The sequence below is a fragment of the Adiantum capillus-veneris genome, chromosome 22 (assembly GCF_014529385.1).
Source record: "Adiantum capillus-veneris isolate H3 chromosome 22, ASM1452938v2, whole genome shotgun sequence".
Classification (NCBI taxonomy): domain Eukaryota; kingdom Viridiplantae; phylum Streptophyta; class Polypodiopsida; order Polypodiales; family Pteridaceae; genus Adiantum; species Adiantum capillus-veneris.
In genome coordinates this window covers 54,639,772-54,665,624 of record NC_140952.1, presented here as the reverse complement: position 1 = coordinate 54,665,624, position 25,853 = coordinate 54,639,772, and the positions used below count along the sequence as shown (strand labels likewise).

General features: G+C 43.3%; 1 protein-coding gene across 4 annotated transcripts in view; it reads left to right on the top strand.

Annotated features, from left to right (window-relative positions):
* Nucleotides 1–12,277, top strand: part of RECQSIM (RECQ helicase SIM) — a 60,130-nt gene extending 47,853 nt beyond the window's left edge. For 2 of the 4 annotated variants that reach the window (XM_086495593.1, XM_086495594.1), the window contains exons 7-16: nt 8,042–8,226; nt 9,533–9,589; nt 10,068–10,148; nt 10,286–10,349; nt 10,440–10,539; nt 10,619–10,702; nt 10,883–10,970; nt 11,048–11,152; nt 11,254–11,343; nt 11,501–12,277. In XM_086495593.1, the coding sequence (XP_086351719.1) occupies nt 8,042–8,226; nt 9,533–9,589; nt 10,068–10,148; nt 10,286–10,349; nt 10,440–10,539; nt 10,619–10,702; nt 10,883–10,970; nt 11,048–11,152; nt 11,254–11,343; nt 11,501–11,827 (1,181 nt within the window). In that variant the 3' untranslated portion in view covers nt 11,828–12,277. Of the gene's footprint in view, nt 1–8,041; nt 8,227–9,532; nt 9,590–10,067; nt 10,149–10,285; nt 10,350–10,439; nt 10,540–10,618; nt 10,703–10,882; nt 10,971–11,047; nt 11,160–11,253; nt 11,344–11,500 lie in introns of all 4 variants that reach the window. The other 2 variants (XR_015185853.1, XM_086495595.1) reach the window with 2 other exon arrangements.
* The last annotated feature ends 13,576 nt before the right edge of the window (nt 12,278–25,853 follow it).

Sequence of the window (25,853 nt, the reverse complement as noted above, 5' to 3'; positions counted from 1 at the left end):
CAGTGATATATGTAGTGAAACTCTCTCTGGCTCTGCATCGCATAACTGACATATCCTACTGTCTGTTGGTATGCCTTTGAATCTACCCGTCTCAATCCCGAGCTGGTGTGAAGATGTGCGTATCTGGCCTATGGCACATCGTAACCCATGAGATAGATGTGTGTCCATGTAGCTGGGTTGTGTGACGAATCCGTCTGTCGTGAGTTGGAGAAGATGCTCTCTATAGAAAGCCCTCTTCGTACCCAATGCCCGTGATGGCTCTATCCATGTCCTCCTGCTATCAAGCTGGATAAGATCCTGCTGAATGAGTCTAGTAATCTCCATCCGTGTGAGAGCCAAAGATGGTGCATCAAGAGAATACTGGAAAGGGGGCAGCCTGTCCATGCTGAAACCATGCCTCTGAAACCATGAGCTCATCTGTGCATACCAACATGATGTATCTCCCTGTAATGCCAACTGTCTGGATGACTCAAGAGCAAGCCTAGCATATCTGTCCCTGGTGGTGTCCCATAAGCTTTGTACAAATGATACTGATCTGGTAAGTGCCTCAATTTCCACAGGTGGGGTAGCCAGCTCCGCTCGTATGATGTCATGTGGAACTGAGGCCTTGGCTCTAAACAGCCTAGAAATCGTAGATACCAAGGGCCTCTCCGTATTACTCCATCCAACACTGTCAATAGATGGTCCCCAAACCTGAACCCTGTAGTGCATAACTGAAGCAACCAAAGTGTCGAAGAGCCAGACCTTTGTTCGAGGTTCCTGGAACTGAACCTGTGAACAAATCCTCTCTAAACCGCCTAGGGCTGCAGAGGCACGAGTCAATCTAGTGTCTGCTGCCACTTTCAGTGTGAACCTCGGTCCACTAAAGACCACCCCAAGATATGTGTATGCATCAGTGTACTCCATACTGTCCTGACCATATGTGAATGTAGGTGCTGATCTCCTGACCCACTGTGGCGTGGTATTAAATACCATGACCTTGGTTTTACCAAGGTTGACAGACTATCCCCTGCAAAACTATGCAGTTCGTCCAAATGTCTCTGCATACCCTCTGGTGAGTCTGATATCAACACTATATCGTCAGCATACAATAAAAGAGGGATCCATGTCCCTGCAAGCTGAGCACCTCTATCTCCTCCTCTGTCAATATAATCAGAGACCTCATCAACGTACATACCAAATAAAGTAGAGGACAATGGGCATCCCTATTTCACTCTGATAGTGGAGTGAACTATGTCAGATATCCCCTCTAGTGTGCGTACATGACCCATCACTGAACTGTACAATGCCATAATCCCCCATATCAGCTCTGTGGGTACCCCCAATTCCATAAGTCGGCGCATCAATCTGGCCCTCGGTACTGTGTCAAAAGCTTTGCGGAAGTCCACAAAGCTGCAATATATCCGTCTACCATGTGCTCGACCCTCCTCAATGATAGCTCTGAGTGTAAAGACATGATCCAGTGTGGAGAAACCCCTCTTGAAACCAGCTTGTCCAGGTGTCCGTATGCCCATAGTCTCTGCCCAACTGCTCAGCCTATGCTCACGGATGGATGCATACAACTGTGCCAATGTGTGTCCTACCATGATAGTACGGTAATTCCCCGGCACTGTGGGGTCTCCTGTCTTGAAGATAGGTACAATAGTAGACAATCTCCAAGACTCAGGAAAGCCCTCACACATGACACGGTTGAACAACCGTCCAAGCATCTCTGCCAACAAGTCCCCAGCATGTATAATGTGCTCTGCTACCAAACCCTCATGATCCTGTGCCCGTCTGGTCTTCATCCTGTCAATGGCCTCCTTTACCATCTCAGTGGTAAAGAAGGTGCTCGTAGCCGGACATGGCTGTGGTGGATCTGGTAGTGGTGGCTGTCCACACACACACACACACACACACACACACACACACACACACACACACAGAGAGAGAGAGAGAGAGAGAGAGAGAGAGAGAGAGAGAGAGAGAGAGAGAGAGAGAGAGAGAGAGAGAGAAATGACATGAAATGAAATGTTATATTAACGTCTTCAAAAGGCCATAGTGACCTATGAGACCAGAAAGTTACAAGGTGGTGGATCTGATACAAAGTCAGAGTAACGAAAATAACCTAACAACAGTACAAAACAAAGATATATACTATGGGATCCTAGGTTGGTCGATGTGAGCTAAGCAAAAGACTAAGCAAAAATGGGCGGTTTATCACAAAAAATCTAGCATCCGTCGTTGGCAAATCTCATCAATTTCCTCCATGGTTAGTAGTCTGACTAGGCGTCGTGCATGCCTGGCCAACGTGCTCCGAATCTTTTGACGTAGCCTCCGTCGGTGCTGTGTAGTCCTTCGCAGTCGTGGGCGCCTGGATTTCCCTAGTTCAATCGCTCGGTCGATCAATGTGCCGCTGGTGTGAGACGAGGGGGAGCTCTGCTGTGGGAGTGGCTCTTGCGGCTGTCCTGTGTCTGCTTTGAAGAAGTCTATGATCGGTCTTTGAGACTGGCTAGCCCTGCCATTCATCAGGCTCTCTCTGTGTCTGCGCAGCTCGAGCAAGAACAAACCTAGGCATCTCTGATCTTCATATCCCATTACTCTTGTGAGTGGTCCAAAACCCTTTCTGAACAAGCAATGGAATCGGCCTCGTATCTCGTAGTAGACAGGGTAGCGGCATGTATAATGCAGCTCTGTCTCCGGTTCCATGTCACACAAGGGGCATGTCCTGGCCTCTGCTGGTACTCCGCTGTATCTCCCAGTTTCAATCCGTAGCTGGTGAGACGATGTGCGTAGTTGGCCAATAGCACATCGTATCCCATAAGACAAGTGGGTATCCAGGTATCTTGGTCTCGTCACAAAACCATCTTCCGTAAGTTGGAGAAGGTGGTCTCTGTAGAAAGCCATCTTCGTGCCCAATTCTTGTGCTGGTTGTATCCATGTCCTCCTGGTGTCTAGCTGGGTCAGGTCTTGGCGGATGAGCTTGGTGATCTTCGACTGTGTAAGAATGAGAGATGGTGCATCCAATGAGTATTGGAATGGTGGTAGCGTGTCTATGCTGAACCCATGCGCCTGAAACCATGATGTCATCTCCATAGTAACAAGGAATGGCCGTTTTCAGGTCTCCGTTCCCCGTTCCCATTCCAAGTTCCCGTTCCGAATCCCCGTTCCGTGTTTCAAACGTGAGTACCCGTAACAGGGAATGGCATTTTGTTCCGTGTTCCCGTTCCCCGTTCCCGTTCCGGTTTCCCGTTCCTGGTAACTATGGTCATCTCCCCATACCAGCATGTTGTATCTCCTTGTATGGCTAATTGTCGAGAGGACTCAAGTGCTATGCGAGCATATCTGTCTCTGGGAAGTTCCCATGTGCTGTTTATGAAGGAGACTGCTCTGGTGAGCGCCTCCACCACTAGTGGGGGGGCCGCTAGCTCTGTGCGGATAATGGCCCGTGGTACTGATGCCTTGGATCTAATGAGCCGCGAGATCATAGAGATGAGAGGTTTCTCCATGTTCCCCCATCCGTCTGTGCGACCCGACCTCCCGTGGTGATCCAAAGAGGGCCCCCATATCTCGGCCCCATAGAGCAATGCTGAAGCCACCAAGGTGTCAAAGAGCCAGAGCTTCGTCCGGGGCTCCTGAAATTGAACCTGCGAACACATCCTCTCCAATCTACCCAGTGCTGCGTGGGCTCTAGTCAGTATGGTCTCTACTGCTCTTCTGAGTGAGAATGTGGGTCCGCTGAAAACCACTCCAAGGTAAGTGTAAGCGTCTGTGTACTCCACAGTCTCCTGGCCGTATGTGAATGTAGGTGTTGACCTCCTGATCCACTGTGGGGTGGTATTAAACACCATAACCTTGGTTTTACCAAGGTTGACAGACAAACCACTTTCGTGGGCAAACGTATGCAGAGTATCGAGTTGACGTTGCATTCCCTCTGGGGATTCGGAGATCAACACAATATCATCAGCATATAACAGAAGTGGAATCCATGTCCCTGCCAGCTGTGCACCTTTATCCCCATCGCTGTCAATGTAGTCAGAAACCTCATCCACATACATACCGAAAAGAGTAGGAGAGAGCGGGCAGCCTTGCTTCACCCCAATAGTGGAGTGAACCGGTGTAGAAAGTGCCTCCAGGGTGCGTACATGCCCTACTACTGATTTGTACAATGCCATGATCCCCCAAATGAGCTCTGTGGGTACTCCCATTTCCTGTAATCTGCGCATCAATCTAGCTCTGGGTACTGTGTCAAAAGCTTTGCGGAAGTCCACAAAGCTACAATAGATCCGTCTCCCATGAGATCTACCTTCCTCGATGATGGCCCTGAGTGTGAGGATATGGTCAAGAGTAGAGAAGCCTTTCCTGAACCGTGCCTGCCCAGTTGCACGCATTCCTTCCCTCTCTGCCCATCTACTCAGCTATTGCTCAAGAATGGATGCATACAACCGTGCCAGTGTGGCCCAATCATAATAGTGCGATAATTCCGAGGCTGCATGGGGTCTCCTGCCTTGAAGATAGGTACGATCGTAGATAGGCTCCAAGTGTCCGGTAGGCCCTCACACATGGCACGGTTAAACATAATTGCTAGAAGCTATGCTAGTAGGTCTCTGGCATGCATGAAATGCTCAGCGACTAAGCCATCATGATCATATGCTCTCCCAGTCCTCATCCTGTCAATGGCTTTTTTCACCATCTCAACGGTGAAAAAAGCACATGTGTGTGGGCATGGGTCGGGGGGGTTGGTTGAGGGGTGGTTGTCCAGGTACTGTGTACAAGGATGATGCGTACTGACCCCAGGTCTCTGTGGAGGAAATTGCAGGGGGGGGGGGACTGCTCATGAAAGAGCCGCCATGCCTCCCGCGAGTCCTGACTTAAGAATAGTTGATATAGATCCTGCTCGAGTCGAGCCAAGAAAGCTCTCTTTTTCCGCCGTACCAGGCGTTGGAAGTTAATCTCTGACTGTTTGTGAGTGACATCCCCCACAAGCACCTCCCTCTGAAGTTTGGCTCTGGTCTGGCGGCATTCCTCATCGTACCAGCTGTTCTAGGGGATGCTTCCTGATCGGCGGCTCTGCTCAGGGTGGGTGTGTGGGTATGCTTCTGCTGCTGCCTCATGCAGTGTCTGTGTCAGTATAGTAGTTAGCTCCTCCAAAGGTCGCCCCGGGTTCTCAGTGCATAGGCGTCTGTAAATCCCGTCCATGTATACAGAATCCGTCTCCCGTGTGAATGTGTAGCGAGTAGGGGCTGCTACCCGTGGCCTGTGTGCTACATGAACTGGAAAGAGATGGTCATCGACACCAAAGCATGATCTACTGCTACCCCGACCGGTCTGGGCCCAACTGTGAGATCCTGGATACTAGCGATGAGATTCGGCTGTGCCATGACATAAGTCCACTGTGCTGGCTCCGTGCCTGTGTGGGAAGCATGCAAAACCTCCCGCAGCAGGAAATCTCTGTAGGCCGTTCAAGATGGCCAATCCATGTGCAGTGCCCATGTCTATCAGGTGTCGACCATACTCAGTATATTCCACATCGTGTGATAGTCTGGACAGGCCCGTCTCCATGACATCTAGCTCTCTTAGCATCTCCTCTAAGTATCATAAAACACTGCCTGGTGATGGGCAGTCCTAGCATTGAAGTCCCCTAGTATGATAATGTCACCATCTCTAGAGAACTCCCATATGTCATCATCTAGAATAGAGAAAGGGGATTGTCCTCTGGGTGATGCATAAACTGATGTACTCGGGGGAAAGTAGCAAATAGCTAGGTAGAGATATCTGCCTGTCTCTGCTTTCAATCTCACCCACATGTACCTAGCCTGTTCATCCCTGCGGGCTATGTGTATCAGTGGCTGCAGATCCTCTCTAAATAACACTGCCACTCCCCCCGAGCCCTGTCCTCTGTGCTCTGAGTGTGTCTCCTGTCTGTAAGCTGTCTCCCACCTGTATCCACTGATGTGAGGCATGGGTTGCCCAGGGGCTTGGTGTGTCTCAGAGGAAAAGATGATGTCTCTGCCAGTAAAGCTATCCTCAAAAGCACCTACATCAAGACGCATAGATCCATTACAGTTCCAGGCAGCCACTTTGAGTGTGGTCCCATAAGTCTCGCACCGTCATGTGGAGCGTCGCTCTAGTATTACCACTCTAGTAAAAGGCAATCTTACCTTTTCCCCTTGCCGCTCTAATTTCCGGCATTACTTCCTGCATATGGGCGATCTGTGAGAGGGTGAGATCATCCCCGAGAAAGATGCCAGTCTCTTTAAGAGTTTGTTTTTTTCAAAACGGACTTCTTCGGTTCCATGGAGGGAAAACGGAGGATGAGTGCTCTTTCTTTTGAGGTTTCCCCACTGCTTCCATTTTTCTTTATGTTGCCCACTCTCCATGCCCTTGTGTGCGTCGGCTCATGCACCCCCATCAAGGCTGTGAGTTCTTTTACTTCTAAGTCCACATTGCCTTTGTCTTTAAGACCGCAAATTCTCACATGTAAAGTGCGCATCCGCCTCCTTTGTTCCTCCTCTAGTGTTTGATTAATGATAGTGGGTGTGGACGTGGGCGTTAACTCCTTGCCTTTTCCTTTCTTGGCCACCTTGATCCATTTCTCGGCTTCATCAACCTTCTGTTGAGTTTTGGTAAGAACATCCACCCAAGAAGAAGTCATTTCTTTGTGTTGCTCTTCTCCCTCATTGATGGCCCGTACTTGCTCCTTGATTGTGTTGATTTCTTCGATTACTGAGGGTTGCAGTTCGTCCTCTTCCAGTGTGTTTCTTGATCGGGCTTCGGCGAGATCTTTCTTGAGCGACGCAATCTATGCCTCTTGAGTCGTCACTCGGTCTTCCAGCGTACTTATCTTGCTCTCTTGGATCAGCATGCGTCCTTCGAGTATGTTTATTGTGCCCCAGAGCTTGCGGTTCATCTTGGTAGTGGCCTCCGTCATTTCCTCTTTGCACTTAAGTTTGTATGGCATCCTCTAGGGGGTCGGCTTTATCGTTCAGCTTCCTCATGCTTGATCTCCGTCCGTCAAGGGGTCCCTTCGCGTACGTGTGCACCCACACTAGCAGCGGGCCCGTAGCTGGGCGAGTGGGGTAGCGTGGAGCTGCGAGAGAGTGCAGACGAGAGATAGAGAGAGGGGGGAGGGGGTATCAAAAAGAAATAAAATAAAATAAAATGAAATGATATATTAGAGTGCAGACAAGAGATAGAGAGAGGGAGGGGGTATCAAGAAGAAAAAAAGAAAAATAAAATAAAATAAAATGATATATTAACGTCTTCAAAAGGCCAAATTGACCTATGAGAGCAAGCTTATACACCAATGGGAGTCTGATACCGCATCCCGAAAAAAATAAAATAAAAAAAAATCGACCTTCTACGCTTAGAAGAAGGGGGGGGGACATGCTACACGTAAAAAAGGGGGGGGGGGGGTGCACCCTACGCGTAGAGGAAGGGGGGACATCCTACGTGTAGAAAGAGGGGGGTACCTTACGCGTAGAAAAGAGGGGGTACCTTACGCGGGGAGCGGGGGAGCAGTGCATGGCGGGGCTGCAGGCAGAGCGAAGGGGGGGGGTTGCAAATGCAGCGTGAGGGGAGGTGCGGCAGAAGGTAGGGGAGCAGGGCGCGGCAGCGTGCAGAGGGCAGGACGCGGCAGTAGGGGAGGTCGCGGGAGGGGAGCAGGGAGGGGGGCAGGTCGCGGGAGGGGAGCAGGGCAGGGAGGGCAGGTCGCGGTAGAGAGAGAGAGAGAGAGAGAGAGAGAGAGAGAGAGAGAGAGAGAGAGCGCTTGACTCAACATAATGAACAACACTAAAATGATAATGACCAGAATACATTGCAGTGTGTATGTGTGTGTGATGTCCAAGGTGAAAATGGACCTTGGACATGTATGAAGTTTAGTCATGATGTAATAGCATGTATGTCATGACGCATATGGTGTGTGTGTGCCCGGGCACTCTTTTTTGTTGGGAATGGTTGGAAAAATTTAAGGGGTTTGCTTGCACGCCTCAATTTTTGTTCCTTCAATGCACTGAAATTCATCACCTTACCAGCCTTAACAATTGGGCTTGTGAGTCTGCAGTAGCTTGTAATGAAATTTTAGTCGATGATCCCATGTTCAAAAATCGAAGCATTCAGAGTCGAAGTCCAAGCAGGGCAGTTGAGGAAGGGCCTTCAATCGTCTATGTTCCTACAAGGAAGGAGGCAGAGTCTGTTGCCAAGTTTTTTTGCAAATCTGGTCTAAAAGCAGCTCCTTATCATGCAAAGGTAGGCTTCAAACTTCTTTAACGAGTCCTAGTTTTGAAGCAGGCATAGCCTAATTTATGAATAGCGATTGGCTGAATGATTTTTGGTTTCAAAAATCAGTCGCGACTTTCTGTTTCATTGTTCTTTGCAAAAGGAAGGTTGTGAGGACCCAATTATGCTACCAATCTGAAGCTTGTATTGACATAAATGCATTGAAATAATCAACTTTTATGACAAACAGTTGCAAGTTCAAAATCAGAAAATCCTTGACCATCAACACAAACTACAAGGGAACAATTGCTGTGTACATCGTTTAAGTGAGAGAAGGGCTAATAGCTTGTCTACCAAGGAAAAAGTGTTTTGTTGAAAATTTTCAAAACAATAAAAATCATCATATGATAAAGAATCTTCAGAATCACTCTATGTCATTGGGACGTGGATTATGCCCATGGAGTAAACATCTCTTGGTCTATTGACAGCCTGAAGGTAGAATGGGTTTAGGTACTTAGTGTTTGAAGGCTGTTAGTGGCTGTTAGAAATGAAAATACTCTATTATATGTTTTGTTTTTTAATTTTGCGGGGTACAGAAAGAGTCCCACTGGTTCACTGTGAGATCAGGTCCGTGTGCAAATGCCTAGAGGCATGGCATAGGACATGTTAAGAAAAACTTGAAGGTTCCATTCATTCTATCTGCCTTGGCAATCCAATAAAGTTGCAAAATTAATCAAGGTGATCCTGAAAGCGTCTCCATGCTGCATGTTTTGTGCCAATGGAAGGTGATAGATCATGGGAACCATTAATTGCCAAGAAGGTAGTAATATATAGTATCACTTTGCAGTATCGCTGCTTGACAACTCGTTTTGAGATGGTGCAACTTCTCTAGCAAGCTTCTTGTTCAGAATACTACAAGATTCTGCCTCTTCTTTAGATGGTACAATGTATTTGTGAATCTTTAGCATATTGAAATTGGCAGAAACACCACTTACAGTGTCTCCTCGGCTTTTCAAATATGTATCATTTAGGCTCCTGTTTCCTTTCACGGGCATCACCATGAGGTGGGGACCATCTATGAGAATACGTTTAAAGTTAAGGCTCTCCAGGTCTCAATCTGACAAGCTTCATTGTTTTAGCCTATGGCTTAGGTCTGGGTCTATGGCTTACGTATGTTTCCGTAGGCATCAATTTGACAAGCTTCAGTATTCTGGTCTATGATTTTTTTACGAAGTTTCTTGCAACAGGAACTAGCGGTTCTATTTGAGCTGTTGTTTCAGGAGTTCTTTATCTAGATTTTTGTGTCGTAACATCTGGAACACTTTTTATTTTTCAGCTAGCAAAAGGGCATCTTCGGAGAGTTCATGAGCAGTTTCATCTTGGTACTATGCAGGTCGTCAGTTTTACTTGTTATTTAAAACTCATCTTTTGTTTCGATATTATGTCTTCAGTGCCTTAAGTAGTTTATAGTATGCTCTAAACCTTGCTTAAGGCAACAGTTTAATCACATCAACATCCTGTGTATTTATTTAAATAAGTTATTTAATAGATGAATGAATAAAAAATTATATCTACATATATGTATGTATGTTTGAATATTCACTTATAATGTGTGGTGTGCACGCATGTCTCTTGCATGCGTGCATGGGGAATGATTGTGGATAATTGCGAAGCTGCTTCAAACATTGAAAGTTTATGGTACTTAAGGATTGAGTTTGTATCACTGATGGGTAGTGTGCACGCATGTCTGCTTGCATGCGTGCATTGGGAATGATTGTGGATAATTGCAAAGCTGCTTCAAACATTGAAAGTTTATGGTACTTAAGGATTGAGTTTACATTGCTGATGCATTGGCAACACAAAATTTGCAGGTAGTAGTAGCGACAATAGCATTTGGAATGGGGATAGACAAACCAGATGTGAGGCACATCATTCATTATGGCTGGCCACAGGTAGTTATATGTTTGGGATACGAATATATTCAACTAGTACTCTCCATGATAGGCTGTATACCATATTGTCTGCATGCATACTTAAGCTGTTGTAGGCATAGGCATCACAAGCTGACAGTAGCATGGTTGTCTTGTAGAGCTTGGAAGCATATTATCAGGAGGCAGGCAGAGCAGGAAGAGATGGGCTTCCCTCTGAGTGCAGTATGAATATTTAATTGATAGTTTGTCTCATATAAAGTACCACATTTCTGCTAAAAGAAATTCAGAAGCAGCCTTATGGGTTTGATGCAGTTCTTTATTGCGACATTACTACGCTTCCTTCTCTGTTACCCAGTCGACGAGATCAAGAGCAAACCCAGCATGCTCTTCATATGCTGGATCAATGCTTTAGGTATAGAAGTGTTGAATGACCAGTAGGAGCACACACAAGTTTTGATTCAGCCTTCACCCCTACTTTTTGGCATTTACAGGTATGGCCTTTCCACTAATAAATGTCGGGCAAATACCTTACTGCAGTACTTCGGGGAGGACCTAGCAACAACTCGCTGTGAGATGTGAGTTTCCCATTGCAAATTAGGAAAAGAAAAACAGGCAACAATGCATTATCATTACTCACTTTTGAGTATGGATAATTATTTTGGTAGTGCATTATTATTAGGCAATCTTAAATATAATTATGTTGAAAGTCTGCTGGAAGCCGTGCGAGTCCCTCAACTTATTTGGCTGGATTGTAGTTGTGATGTTTGTTCAACGGGCCCTCCACCTTTGGAAAACTTGACGATGGAGGCTGAAATACTACTCATGCAGCTTTCAAGCCCAACGGTAGTTTAAGTTTTGCCTTAATGTTGAACTGAAGTGCCAAGTTCTACTTTGTATTAAGTCTTCAGAATGGTATTCAGGAAAATCATGGCCCCTCTAACTCACAGCACGGCATCGTAAATCAAAGAAAGAGGCGAGCTGGTAATGAGCGAGCTTATCGGCATGCAATAGAAGAGATAGCCAAGGTTTGAGGTGTTGAGGAATTGATCTTTTCCTCTCTTTAAAAATTCTTATTAGCTCCTGCATTGAGTGACATACTGACACACCAATTTTTAACTATTTGGAGTACGGTGAGGTTCCTCAGAGAAACTGCCTTTGGTGGAGAGGATTTGGAAGAGTTGTTGCCGATGCTGGATATCTGAAGGAAGCTAGTCCAGTAAGTGTACGTGTGTGTGTGTGTGGGCATGTGCATTTGTGCAAAACAGGTTGTTGTGGTGTGCATGAGTGATGATTTACAAAGATGCCCTGTTTGACCGCAATGGCTAGTGGTCAAGGTATGCTCATAGATATTCTCATCTTTTCCATTTCTTCAGGTCGGAAGGCCTCCCAGAAAGCTGATTGTGCCACACCTCAGAAACCCAGAAGTCACGGCTGATGGTCAGAAGTTCCTTGATGATCGAAGGAGAGAAGGCTCGGTGAGTTTTTGGGTCCATCCAGAAGGAGACATGATCCAGGCCCTGCTGGAGCCGTCCAGGCTCAGCAGGGCACAAGAGTGGGGACGAGGCTGGGGAGACCCAGAGGTACGGAAACAGCGGCTTGCAAGGAAAAAAATCTCAAGACGACCACCTCGGCAGAAAAGACAGCGCAGAAGCAGGGACAACAGTAGAGGTAGACAGAAGACTCGAAGAGTATGTGCCTAAAGCATACGCAGCACCAGGCCGTATTCTTGACTAATCAAACTCAAAGCTTCTACACATTAAAGTCTCCTGTCTTGAAAGGAGCTCTATTTCAGGTGATCTTTTGTACATCCTTACTACTTTTTGCTCTTAAAATCAAACCTACAATGTGATCATTCTTTTGGTGTGTACTTGATGAGCTTACAATTTATCATTGGATGAGCGTTCCGAGTGTGTGCTTGAGCCACATGAAGCACCATATTATCGATTTGGTTGGGAAATCAGAATATAGACTGAGCTTTAGCAATGCAGAATTTTTGTGTTTCCCAGTGGACCGTATAAAGTTGAAAACGAGGCTCATAATTCTAGCCGGTTACCGCTGTCAAAGTGTCACTTTTGTTATCGTCATTAAGTTTCATGTCGTGTTGAGTCTTCCATTATGGGAAATTAAAATTATTAAAAGGTCATTATGGATGCTTGGGTGTCGTTTTTGCGAGGTCTTCATTGGAATTCTATGTGCATCAAACAAGGAATCGTAGAAAGTTCTTTTAGGAGCCCTTTTTACAAACAGATAATGAGGCCTATGAAAAAACTATAGACTACATATTTATACTTGTTCTCTTTTGAATAACTTACTTCCAGTTTCTTTGAGTAAGTATCGATGTTTACACAATTACATAGCTAAAATATACTTACATAGCTAAAATGGCACAAAAAGTTTCTCCCTTTTTCTTAGAGATATTACACACAAAATTGTACATAACTCAAAATTTTTAGTCAATGTTAACTAATCTCTTGAGAAAAGCACAGTTGAAGCACCTACAATTTACTTTTGCATGGTTTGATGAATTTTGAAATTTTGTGCTCGTTATTTCAATGTACAAATTCACTTGGAATCATAGCGTTGCATTAAAATTTCGTTAGTTCTTTGAGGAGCCCTTTGGATACCAAAATCTGGCTCTCATAGAGCATTTTTAAAACTATGTTTTTTCGTTTATAACTAAGAGGCCTGAAAACTAGAGTAAAAATCACAATTTTTCTCTTTTGAATGTCAAATGTGTATTCACCGAATCTATAAGAATATCCAAGAGTTATTTTCAAGAATTTAGACAATATTTATGAAAATTTTGAGAGGACGGTCTCAATTTGGTGAAGTTTTGCAATAAAAAACTTGGTGTAAGCTTCTTAATACTGTTCATTTAAACATAAATAGAATAGAATTCTTTGAACATTTCATATCATATATAATGAGCAAGGCTTGGAAAGGTGGTTGTTAACTATTGAAATTAGCACCAAAGGTTGTATCAAAGTGCTCAAACCTCCTATCATCTAAGACCATGTTAGAAGGTAAGCTCGCCACTTTTGGATGTATTCATTATAATAATTGAAGTAATTTGAATATTGTGGCTAATGCCAATGTTTTTATCACAGTCTTTTATCGAATCTTTTTGAACTAAGGTTGTGGAATGTTAAACGGTACTAGGTCTCTTGACACACATAAATGACATCTTTGCGGTACATGAGGGATTTTTACGTACCCTTGTGTGGGAGATTTTTGGCAATGACTCTCGACTGAGGTCCTACAAAGAGAGTCCAAGCCAATACTTTCAAAAGAGAAATTTATCACAAGCCTAGTGAAACGCTCGATATAGATGATTTCTAGTTTCATTTATTGGTGGGGGAGTAGATGAAATCATGAAAATGAAGGACAAGTTCATTATTGCTACAATTTTAATATTTGCATTCAGTTCAAGGTATAGAGGAGTAGGTATAGGCAAGGTGAGATTCGGCAGCGATCGATGCTAGATCTCTTGTGATTTACCTACCCCAGCTAGCTAGCTGCTCTGCCCCGTTTCACACCTAGCAGTCCAGGATTCTTTGTTTTGTCATTTTGTCATCTTGTTACTCTGACTTTGTATCAGATCCACCACATTGTAACTTTTTGGTCTCATAGGTCACTTTGGCCTTTTGAAGACGTTAATATAACATTTCATTCTCTCTCTCTCTCTCTCTCTCTCTCTCTCTCTCTCTCTCTCTCTCTCGGCTCGCAACTACGGCTCTTGTAGCAAATGGACCCATTTGCGGCCTATGACAGTGGAGTGTCGCTCCTGCTCTTGTCGTTCTACTTCCACATGTGCCAATAAGACAATCTTGTGAATGCTCCAATTTCCTTGCGACGTCTCGCCATTGCTCTACCATTGTTCACATCGCCAATGTATGCTGCTCATTGGCTTATTAGGTAGGGGATCACCTTGTGCACTACGCCCCTTCTCTCAGCTATGTCATGGCCATGCTCTGTGATTTGGTGTTGGTAGTTACTGGAGCATCATTGTGTCACCTCTCTTTGTTGTGATTTAGAGCCCCCCCCCCCCCCCCCCCCCCCCCCCCCAACACACACACACACACACACACACACACACACACAAATAGCTATATCTTACACGAGCATGAGAGGGGATGGGATCTGTGGTGGGATGATTGAGAATTGTAGATCTTTGACAAAGTAAACTCGAGTGCCTGAGTTTACTTCGCCTCCCTTAACCCCCTCCGAGATTGAACCCACAACTTGGGGGATGAGAGCCATGTGTCCTAGCCACATTGCCCATGTAGGTCATTTGTGGAATGTAGACGTCTTCCTTGACTTCTCACGTGCAAATGTGAAAGTAAATTATAAACTCGGGTACCCCTGAGTTTATTTTTGTACCTAAATTTACTTTTGTGACAAGATCTATGGCGCTCGATTGATGTCAGGACCTTAGATTGATGGGGGTCTTTGTTCCCTCCCAGCCCGTGTAAGATATAGAAGAGGGCATGCCTCCCCCCAAAGCAAGTTCTTTCGCTCATACGTCATTTCAAAAGGCGCTCACTTAAAAAAGAAACTCTTGCATTGCCTTAATGGCTTGGTGGGTTCATATGCCCTGGGTAGTTTACAACAAACTGATGCTTTCCCCTTCAAAGAGTAAAATAGAGCTCTCACGCTCTATGCCCCCCTTCCCGAAAATGTTTTTCTTTTTTCCTTCGTGAACATGACTAATTTTGTATTGTTCATAGAGCAGCTCCAAATCCACTGAGAGAATAGGAGAGGAGCAACATTAGTGTAGAGGAAGAGAATGATTAGGATTGGTCAAAAACCTATCCTAAGAAGAAGGATTTGTACTGAAGCAGTAGGATACGTGCTAATATTCACGATAGTAAGCTACTTGAGAAGAAGAGGAACAAGTTGGTCAAAGTGTATGTCAAAGTGCAACTGAATTTTTGTCTAGGAGTTGAATGTACTGCTATGCATAGAATTGAGTTGTGCTTGCTACAAACGCCCTCTCAACTTTTGTTTCCCAATAATAACTAAAGCTTGGGCCCTTCAAGCTAAACAAATGTTCTTGAGCCAGTTCTAGATGTAGCTTATCATGTTGCTACAGTGAGTTCCATTATTTTTTTAAGACTAGGATATTCTAATTTGGTCCAACATATAATGTGAATGCATTATGAAATTATTGCAACTATTGAGCTCAGGTCTTGCTTTGTTGAACACTTTGAATGCTTGCCTGTATTTGAGTATCAAATGTGAAAAATTAATGTTTCTAAAGGTACCTAGATTTTGGTGGAGAGGAATTTACACATTAAGTGCACCATGCACATTTCATTTCAGGTTCGCTAGACTAAAGTTCAAATAAAATCTACAAATACTTTTGTAAATTCAATGCATTATGAAGTTATTGCTAATCAAACAATCATCACTATACAACTGAATCAATGTTGCTTGAACTATGGAGGGGCTATAGTGTAGAAGGCACTAATGGTGTACGAAAAGGAGTGATGTTGAAAAATGGAAAAGTCGTCTATTGTCTAAGTGGAGGATAGACTTGCTTTGGGTGCATGCCTGATGTTTTGAATGCCCAAAATATTGATGATGAAGAAAACACTAGCTAGTTATGTGTTTTGAGTGTATATCTAGAATGTGAAGTTGATATTGGGCAGTAAGGGTTTGTAAGAGCTAAGATGTTACTTGAGATGCAAGTTCTATTCATGGGAGAATATTTTTCCAAGTTGGTGGCCTTGTTGTGAGCCACTTGAAGAGCTTGATGTTATGTATACATGGAGAACTTTCACGTAACATGGATGGGAAAAGGCTGTTGAATGTAATATTTTGAATGTAACCTTCTGAAATTTATTAAGCAACAACACAAAGGGAACACGCAATGGGGACTTTGAAATTGGAGTTTCTGATCTGATAGGCCTTGAAACAGAGTTCCCTTGAGTTTCATTGTCACAATGGTGTGCGTACTAAGTTTAAGTTGAGCTATAGAAAGGTAACATTGCTATACCCATAATTATTTACAACCTGTATTGATAACATGAGGGGAAAATTGGTAGTGAACAAACAATAGATACCTCAAGCAAGCAGCTACATTCATGGATGCTTCAAAGCAACATCTTTCATTCTCATGCGGTAAAAGTTATGTACCTCCTACAAGCCAAAAGCATTACAAATATTCTATAGGATTACATCCATCTAGTTGTATTGAAAGATCAGCTATACAAATATTATGTAGCATCACATCCATATACGTATTGAAAGCTGAAGGGAGAACCCTCCAAACTTCCACTTCTCCATTTTTGACAAGCATCTAGAAGAGTGGAGAAAACTTGAGGATGATCAAATGATAGCATCATCTTAATTACTCTCATAGCTTTGTCAAACAGCTTTGCACATCCAAAAAGATTAGCAATGCCACAATGTTCTTTGTTTGGTGCATTACCATAATCTTTTCCTCATGTTATCAAGGTATGTCTAGCCCTTGATCAGTAGGCTTGATTGATTACATGCATGGCGCACATTGATTGAAGTGATTGCATTTGGGAAGGTTCCCTCTTGCTTGATCAACAATAATTAGCTTCCTTGGCCAATCCTTGTAGGCCACATACTCCTTCAGTGCAGTCCAAGAGACTACGTCTAGAAAAAAACCCTTGCTTCACGTTTGCTTCACTCAAAGCCCCCTCACCCCACAATCAATGCTTTTCCAAGAGATGGGACCTTGAACAATCAATCTATTTTTTGAGAAAATGGATAATTTCCCATGCATAACACACACCCTCTATTGAGAGCTAGATGCCCTCATCAAACTATGAAGAAAAGGGTGGGTAGTTCCACCATTTCTTCAAAAAGCAAGCATAGAGTGCATAGCATACAAGATTTTAAAAAGACTTCCATAAACTCTTTGGGAAGTACTCCTAAGAGACAGAGAGTTATGACCATGTAGTAATAATGCCTCTTACCGAGCTGAATTGGAATACACCAATGAGAGTAGCTTCTAGATAAACCAAGTTGTATTCTAGGAAATCAACCATATACACAGCCTCAAAGGTGTTTTCGTTGGGTTCAAGCACCCATGCAATAAGCGAATTGTGATGCATTGCACACACCATGGGTGATATAGGACTTTTCTATCTGTGCACTCATAACCATATTTTCTTGCACATGCTAGCTTGTCTAGCCTTCATTATCTGCCATCCCACAACCCTCATCAACCTGCATTTTGCAACCCTCAACTCCACATGCATTGTTGATGCTATGCAAATAACACTTGTCACGTTTCCTACCATCTGAGTGATTGATGTACACCCATGAGTTGACAATGTTGCAATCAAGATGTTAGCCAAGCTTGCAACCCGCTACACCTACACTTTATCAATTCCTTGCTCCCTCCCTAAACACTACTTACTATTTCCCATTAAACCCCTCCACTGAAGGGTCATCACCCCTATTGTGCACCACACCAAAAAACAAATCATCCCAACCCACACACAAACCACACCGCATGTGTCAACAATATCCATCGACTCTCACATTGTGGTGTTACCAACATCCTCTCCCATATTGATAGCCAAAGTTCCATCAACCAAATTGCATCCACAATAGAAACTTGTCCCATTTACTAGAGAATGCACCTCGACAGCCACAATAGCGTATATGTATTTTCTACCCTCAACCAATCCCCTTCTCCACATTTAGACTTCCACAATCTATTGATCATGACTCACCAAGACCACTTACTCTACAAATGTGCAAGGCCATGCTTCATATTTGATGGAAATAGTTTAGAGCTCCTAATCTTTCCCTTGATGGGTGATCACAATCAATGCATTCCAAGAAACAACATATAGATATAGAGGGCTCATAAAAAACTTTGCGCTTTCAAAAGTAAAATGCGTTTGGCATACACCAAAGCGCTACAAAGCAAGTCTTTTTTCAGCAGCCCCTAACTAACAATTTGATCATGAATTTCCTTGCCCATATCAATGCCTTGTAAAATGCCACATGCCTTCAAAAATGGTTTTGAGAGAGGCCCTCCCTTTGCACCCATTGAAAAAAACATGGAGCTTTTGCCTAGCTCTCGTTGGCATATCGTTTAATCAATGCATCCAAAAGACCGCATCGCCAACAAAAAGCTCATCAAAAACTTTTCTGCTTTCATTTGGCAATAGTGAATGTGAAGTCAAAATGGCTGGCCTCCGTGGCTTCTTTGATGTGCCCTAGCAAAATAGGGCAAGCTTCCCTTGGCTGTGGCTATGCACGTGGCAATAACCTTTGAATGATTAGATCAAAGCCAATGGTATATGGTCTCATCTTGCCTACTTTGACTTCTATTGCTTGTCTTTTGGTTGGGACCCATCTTTCACCCGCTCTTGCTTCCTTTTGTGAGCTTTGATTTGCTTCACGACCTTTCTCATGAGAATATTCACCCTATGATCCACAAATCCATGGCTGCCTCACATAATTTTCTTTCCTTGTTTCTAACTCAATCTCTCATCTATCTTCTCCTCCCGTGCATTCTTACTTGATCATTTTCCTCTAATTATTCTAGCATTAGACCACATGCCAAGGAATCTTTAATTGATTTGGCTTCTTGTCCTATGGATATTGGTGGCATGGTTTGCGATGCCCTTGGTGGTGGATTTCCTCACCTTCCCTAGGAGGTGATGCAATTGTTTCCTTTGGAATGTGCTCTGCTTAAGTGGGCTTTTGACTACCTTTGCCACCATAGGTCTTCAAATCCTCTCGGTGTGCTTCTATTAGTGACTTCGAATTCCTACTTAGAGGAAAGCATTCTCTTCTTCATGTACTTCATTGGGATAACCTCAAAGGGCCAATTCCCTTCACTCAGGTCACTTAACCTTTGATATATGCTTCTACATGGTGCTCTTGTGCCCATTGCTTTATCTTGGGGCTTCTGTAGTTTCTTGTCCTATTTATTCTTGTGTTTGACATCCTCCTTAGGGACATGCTCTAGAATTCCCTCACCCAGGGGGAAAGGACCACATAGATGGCCAATATTGCAATTAGATATCGTGCTCCACCGTTAAAAAAGGCCTTAGTCACCATAGCTGTATGGAGGCATCTCACTCCCTCTATGCTATGTCAGAGTTGCCTTGTACCATGTCTTATTGGCCACAAAGTGTGTGTATCACCTTTGAATAGACATTAATTGAAATATCAATTGGAAAGGTTTCATGGGGATGAGAGCTTCCATGGGTTGTGCATGTGGGGGAAAACACACTACGATGGGGTTCACATCGTGAGAAAAAGTACCAATTGGAAAGGCTATACGGGATGGAAGCTTCCAAGGGTTGTGCATGTGGGGGGGTGTTCAACTAAAAAGGAGTGGTAGTCCTAGATAGAATTATTGCCATGGATATACCCGCGGATGTTAATTAGGATATACCTTTGAACCACCATGGGGTTGAAAATCTTGCCTCTCTTTGTGCTTTCCACCACCACCTCTCTCTCTCTCTCTCTCTCTCTCTCTCTCTCTCTCTCTCTCTCTCTCTCTCTCTCTCTCTCTCCTCTTCCTTCTCCTTTCCATGGTAAATAGCCGCCATAGTGGACTCAACCTGCCTAAAACCATTTTGCTCATTTTAAGGAGAAGTTACATGAACATTTGCATTTAACTAATCAACAGTTACATTAGGATTTTGTAGAAAATTGTTTAATCTTTGCAATTTTAGCATTTATGCTAGTGGGTGCATCCATTCAATTGCTGGATTGGAGCCACTGCAAAAGGCTGCCCTCAATTGGCTACACAAGAACAATATGGGTGTTTCTTTGGAAAACACATCACGAACCACATGGTTGCCATGAGCATGGGTTTCCAAGTCTCTCATGTAGAGAAAATTAAATTAATGCATTTGTTTTGGAGGTGGTCCACTCCACAAATACCGCCCTCTATATTTGTGTCGAGTCTTCTCTCCTCTCTCTCTCTCTCTCTCTCTCTCTCTCTCTCTCTCTCTCAACATGTGAACATGGTGATTGGTGTATGTTTTATTATGCAAATTGATACAAGTGTTACGCACACATCTTAATCACGTAACTCATTCCAATGACATTGTATAATTAAATATTTATAACGACAATATCATAATATTCATAAAAAAATAAGAACTCCTAATGTATTGCGTCAATTTTGTTCATATTTTTCAACATTGAAGGGATTGTTTAAGTTGAATAACAAGAAAATAATGAGGCATTTACAACGAAGCCTTTTTCTCTCTATCAGAGGGCTCTCCCATAGGCCTGCTAGAGGCGTCTTTCAAGGGCCTTCAAAAAGTGCAAGATAGCCCAAGATGTGCAAGAACAATTTCAAGCTTTTATGTCCCATCACCCACATCTTTACTGGAGGGGTGCTTTAGCCACCTCCCAAGCTGCATATGCACCTTGTTTCATGGGCTATGGTTAGCATGCGAGACAAATGGGTTGCTTAAGTTCCAATGCACACTTGCCTCTTGCCAGCCAACTTCAACCTATAATTACTATCTCCATCGAGCAATTATCAATTAGTGACAACTCAAAAGGCATGGCTGGTGTGGTCAAAAGGTAGAAAAAGACTCGGTAACACACCTTTTCTATGCAAATCTTCAACTTTAAGTCAACATAGGCTGCAAGCCATTGGTGAAAGGATCCGATAGTGGGTTGAAGCGCAATGGTTACCTGAGTCTAGACCTAAGAGAGTCTTCTCAAGGCTTTCTATTATTGTTTTATTGAGACAATGTCATAATAACTAATATCTAATTCTCTTAAATGATTTTCTCATGTTAAACTGATCATTTAATATGGGGAACTACCAGGGGAGAAAAAGCTAGAATATTGGTTAAGCTGGCAGACCAGTCACAATAGGGATCCAAAGGGGGGGCCATTTGCAAAAGAGCAAAGTGCAAACAATGGGCTTCAAAGATCCTAAGGTTGAGCCCATTAAGACTTCCAAAATGTTAAGGTTCCAAATATAAAGGTTAGATGCAATGGTCAAACTCTAGGTAAAATTGAATGCTTATGTGAAGACCAAAAAGTCTTCACATATCCCTAGATAGGAGGGGGCGAGCCCTTTTAGTAGGGGATGAGAGAGAAACACACACACACACACACACACACACACACACACACTAGCAAGCTCCCCTTACACAAAGGGAATAGGGGACACATGTTAGCTCCCTAGGCCAGTTGCCCCCAAGGTGCATTCAAATCCTATTGGATGGCCATAGAGGTGGACCAATGAGAATTAGGCTAGAGTACATTTAGTTAAATTCATTTTAAAACACTTGATAAAAGAACCAATAGAAATTAAGCTGTCTAGAAGACTATTGGACAGTCTCCCAAGGGTCCAATGAGCATTCAGCAACCCAATGGCTTGTTCAATTCCTATTGGCCAGAAGACTAAAGGTTCCATTGAGAGTTTAATTGCATTAATTAATTACCTAAAGCTCTCACAAAAGGGGAAAGGGGGACACACAAGTTCTAGATTAATAGTGTCAAGCCAGATTAGTTTAGTAAGCATTACTGAACTTAGGATAAAGGACCTCTCAATGTGTTTAATACCAGACATCCAAATCGACTTTGAGCATCATTCAGGCCTATGTATCTGAATGAAAGTTTATCTTTGCAATACTCTGTTTGAAGCACTATGTAAGAGCATTTCCCCTAAAAATAAAAACATCTGTACAATCTCATCTTAACTCAATCAAGCATGGAAAAGATATGTACTGAGTAGGTGCGACATATACTGAGTAGGTGATTTCTGACACATACTTAACCGTACATGAAAAAGGCTATCACTTATGCTTCTTAATTATCATTGGCTAAGCTTTGCAGGGTCCAATGGGATGCTAGCATGAGTGAAAATCAAGAGGGGTCGACCAAGAGAGAGAGGGGGCTGATTTTGGCAAGGCATTATCACACGCACACTCATACAATCTCATTTGTGTAGCAAAGAAGACTCTCTCTCCTTCTCAAGCTTTAATGGAAAGCTCATCACCTACTCCAAGCTTGTGAGAAGGGAGGCCTACACCAACAACTCTTGGCTTTGTGATGCAAATCCAACCTAGAGCCAAGATCCAATGCATGCTCATCTCCTTTACCATGCTAATTACTAAGCTATGCTAAGCTATTATGAGTGATTATGAGAGGAGAGATACTTCTTTCTCGTAATAATACTCCTTCTTCCTCTCAATCTACTCTCATACCCCGCTAGCTCTCACCATCTTTGAAGGTGTGTGAGGTCTTGGGTCTGAGACCGTGAGGGAATTGATGTTGTGTTTAACAAGTGTTAGCTTGGTGCTTGAAGCTTCCATCTTCATTGCACCAGCAAGTTATTGAAGGAACACAAAGTATTGTATTGTAAAATGTCTCCCTTGATGGGGGAAACCTATAATACAAAGCCTTTTGGAGGGTGGACCGGCTCCATGTAAATCCGGTCCTCAGCTGTTGTCAATAGCTTAATTTCTCTCTCTTTTGGAGTATTGTTCATGCGTGCAGATAACAGGGCATCATCGTTCGAGAGCTATGGCCTTAATAGTGGAGTCTTACGAGGCTTGCCTACGGCTTAACCATATTGAGCTATTAGAAGCTTGCGGCTCCAATAATACTGTACATACCTCCATGAGAAAGGCAAAAAGGTACTATGCTAAGTTAGCAAAAAGGTACTATGGTCCCTTCCAGATTCTTACACCAATCAATGAAATGGCCTATCAACTCAAGTTTCCCAGTCATTGGCTCATACACAATGCGTTTCATGTGAGCCTACTACAGCCTTACAAAGGAAGGCCACCTGAAGAACCAATTATTGAAGACCCACCGGAGATTGAGGACAAAGAAGAGGTGCTCTAGCCCGAATCCATTCTCCGACATGAAGACAAGGTATTAAGAGGCGGTAAGATTATCCGATGATATCTTATTAAGCTTAAGAAGTATCCTTTTGAAGATGGTAGATGGATACAAGACATACAATTAAAGGATAACCTAAACCTTGTCAATGCTTACAATGCTTCCCTAGAGTAAGCAAATGTACAAATGTTTAAAATGAACAAAGTTTTTGTCTTATAAGACTCTCTTTTTCTTTATTGGGCACAAATGTTAATTAGTATGCATGCTTAGGATCAAGTTTGTGGAGACGACGTCTTCCAAACACCAAGTAGATCTTGTCACTCTACTATGGAAAATTGATATGACTAATGCACAGACATGCTTGTGGCAGCTTAGGCTCTCAAGAGCCAAATGGATTAGTCATACATTCGATTCTGAAACGATGTCGTAAGGTAAGACATGGATCCTCTACCCACTAGGAAAAAGTACTAATGAATAGGCTTTATCTTCCCTACCCCATAGTCGAGGATGACTATGATTTCAAGAGAGAGGTAATGTCATAATAATTAATATCTAATTCTCCTAAATGAGTTTCTCATGTTTAACTGACCAGTTAATATGGGGAAGTACCAGGGGAGAAAAAGCTAGAATATTGGTTAAGCTGGCAGACCGGTCTTAGTAGGGATTCAAACGAGGGAAAATAAGGATCCAAAGGGGGGGCCATCTGCAAAAGAGCAATGTGCAAACAATGGGCTTCAAAGACCCTAAGGTTCAACCCATTAAGACTTCCAAAATGCTAAGGTTCTAAATTCAAAGGTTAGATCCAATGGTCAAACTCTAGGTAAAATTGAATGCTTATGTGAAGACCAAAAAGTCTTCACATATCCCTAGATAGGAGGGGGCGAGCCCTTTTAGTAGGGGCTGAGAAAGAAACACACACACTCTAGCAAGCTCCCCTTACACAAAGGGAATAGGGGACACATGTAAGCTCCCTAGGCCAGTTGCCCCCAAGGTGCATTCAAATCCTATTGGATGGCCATAGTGGTGGACCAATGAGAATTAGGCTAGAGTATATTTAGTTTAATTCATTTTAAAAACTTGATAAAGAACCAATAGAAATTAAGCTGTCTAGAAGACTGTTGGACAGTCTCCCAAGGGGTCCAATGAGCATTCAACATCCCAATGGCTTGCCTGATTCCTATTGGCCAGAAGACTAAAGAGTCCAATGAGAGTTTAATTGCATTAATTAATTATCTAAATCTCTCACAAAAGGGGAAGGGGGACACATGTCATAAGGCTATCACTTATGCTTCTTAATTATCATTGGCTAAGCTTTGCAGGGTCCAATGGGATGCTAGCATGAGTAAAAATCAAGAGGGGTTGACCAAGAGAGAGAGGGGGCTGATTTTGGCAAGGCATTATCACAATCTCATGTGTGAAGCAAAGAAGACTCTCTCTCCTTCTCAAGCTTTAATGGAAAGCTCATCACCTACTCCAAGCTTGTGAGAAGGCAGGCCTACACCAATAACTCTTGGCTTTGTGATGCAAATACAACCAAGAGCCAAGATCCAATGCATGCTCATCTCCTCTACCATGCTAATTACTAAGCGATGCTAAGCTATTATGAGTGATTATGAGAGGAAATATACTTCTTTATCGTAAGAATACTCCTTCTTCCTCTCAATCTACTCTCATACCCCGCTAGCTCTCACCATTTTCGAAGGTGTGTGAGGTCTTGGGTTGATGTTGTGTTTAACAAGTGTTAGCTTGGTGCTTGAAGCTTCCATCTTCATTGCACCAGCAAGTTATTGAAGGAACACAAAGTACTGTATTGTAAAATGTCTCCCTTGATGGGGGAAACCTATAATACAAAGCCTTTTGGAGGGGGGACCAGCTCCATGTAAATCTGGTCCTCAGCTATTGTCAAAAGCTTAATTTCTCTCTCTTTTGAAGTATTGTTCATGACTATCTAACTAGATGTTATGATTTTTGTTGCTCTCTCCATCCAAGCACTCTTGCTATGCTCATTAGGAATCTATTCTAATGAAATGCTCACTATGTCTATGTTATTTTCCGATACACACAAGTTACTAGACCATTAAATGTTACAGACAATATTTTAAATTAGAGGGCCCTCTACTGTTGCTTGTACCGCTACCTTCAACCACTAGATTTTTCTAATTTTTGTACTTGTTTCTTTATGGGCATTAGTGTATCACCAAACGTGGTTCAAAGAGGTATCTTTTTCCTTGTAAGGGTGGCCCAACCACCCTCCTCTTTAGAGTCAAGACCTCATCCACTTTTTGCTCGGTTGCAAGTTTTTAATGTATGGGTTGAGCCTCACAATTGCATGGGCCTTCAAAACATTGATGTCCAACTTGAGAGAAGGACCTCTAAGAAGACCCTCTCAAATGGGCTAACCTGCAAAGATCCATTAATCTCGATGGTATCCTAGGTACGAATAACAAATGGTGACACTTTGTTGGAGTTAGGGTTGCAAAGAAACGCACACAGCTTGGAGAAGACGAAGGAATCTTACGGCACACAATAGAGAGTGTGTTAATTAGTATTCAATGGAAAGATAGATAGCCCTAGAGTGATGGGCGTATATACAATGCTCGGGGGAAAAAACCTCCTAAAGAGGGAAAAAATGCCCCGACGGTCCTAGTATGTTCACACACATCACTACCACATGTATATGGTAACAAATCCCCCCTGGAGTGATGCGGTGAACGAGAGCTGGCACATGAGTAAAGGGAAGTGCCATGCCCTGAGGACATGATTAGTCCACAAAGTGGAGTAAGCCCAAAGCTTTGCGGAAAGCTTCAAGCTTCTCACGAGATAATGCCTTTGTGAAAAGGTCTGCAAGGTTGTCCTGTGTTGGCACATAAGCCAAGCTGATCTCTCTTGCTGAGAGCCTCT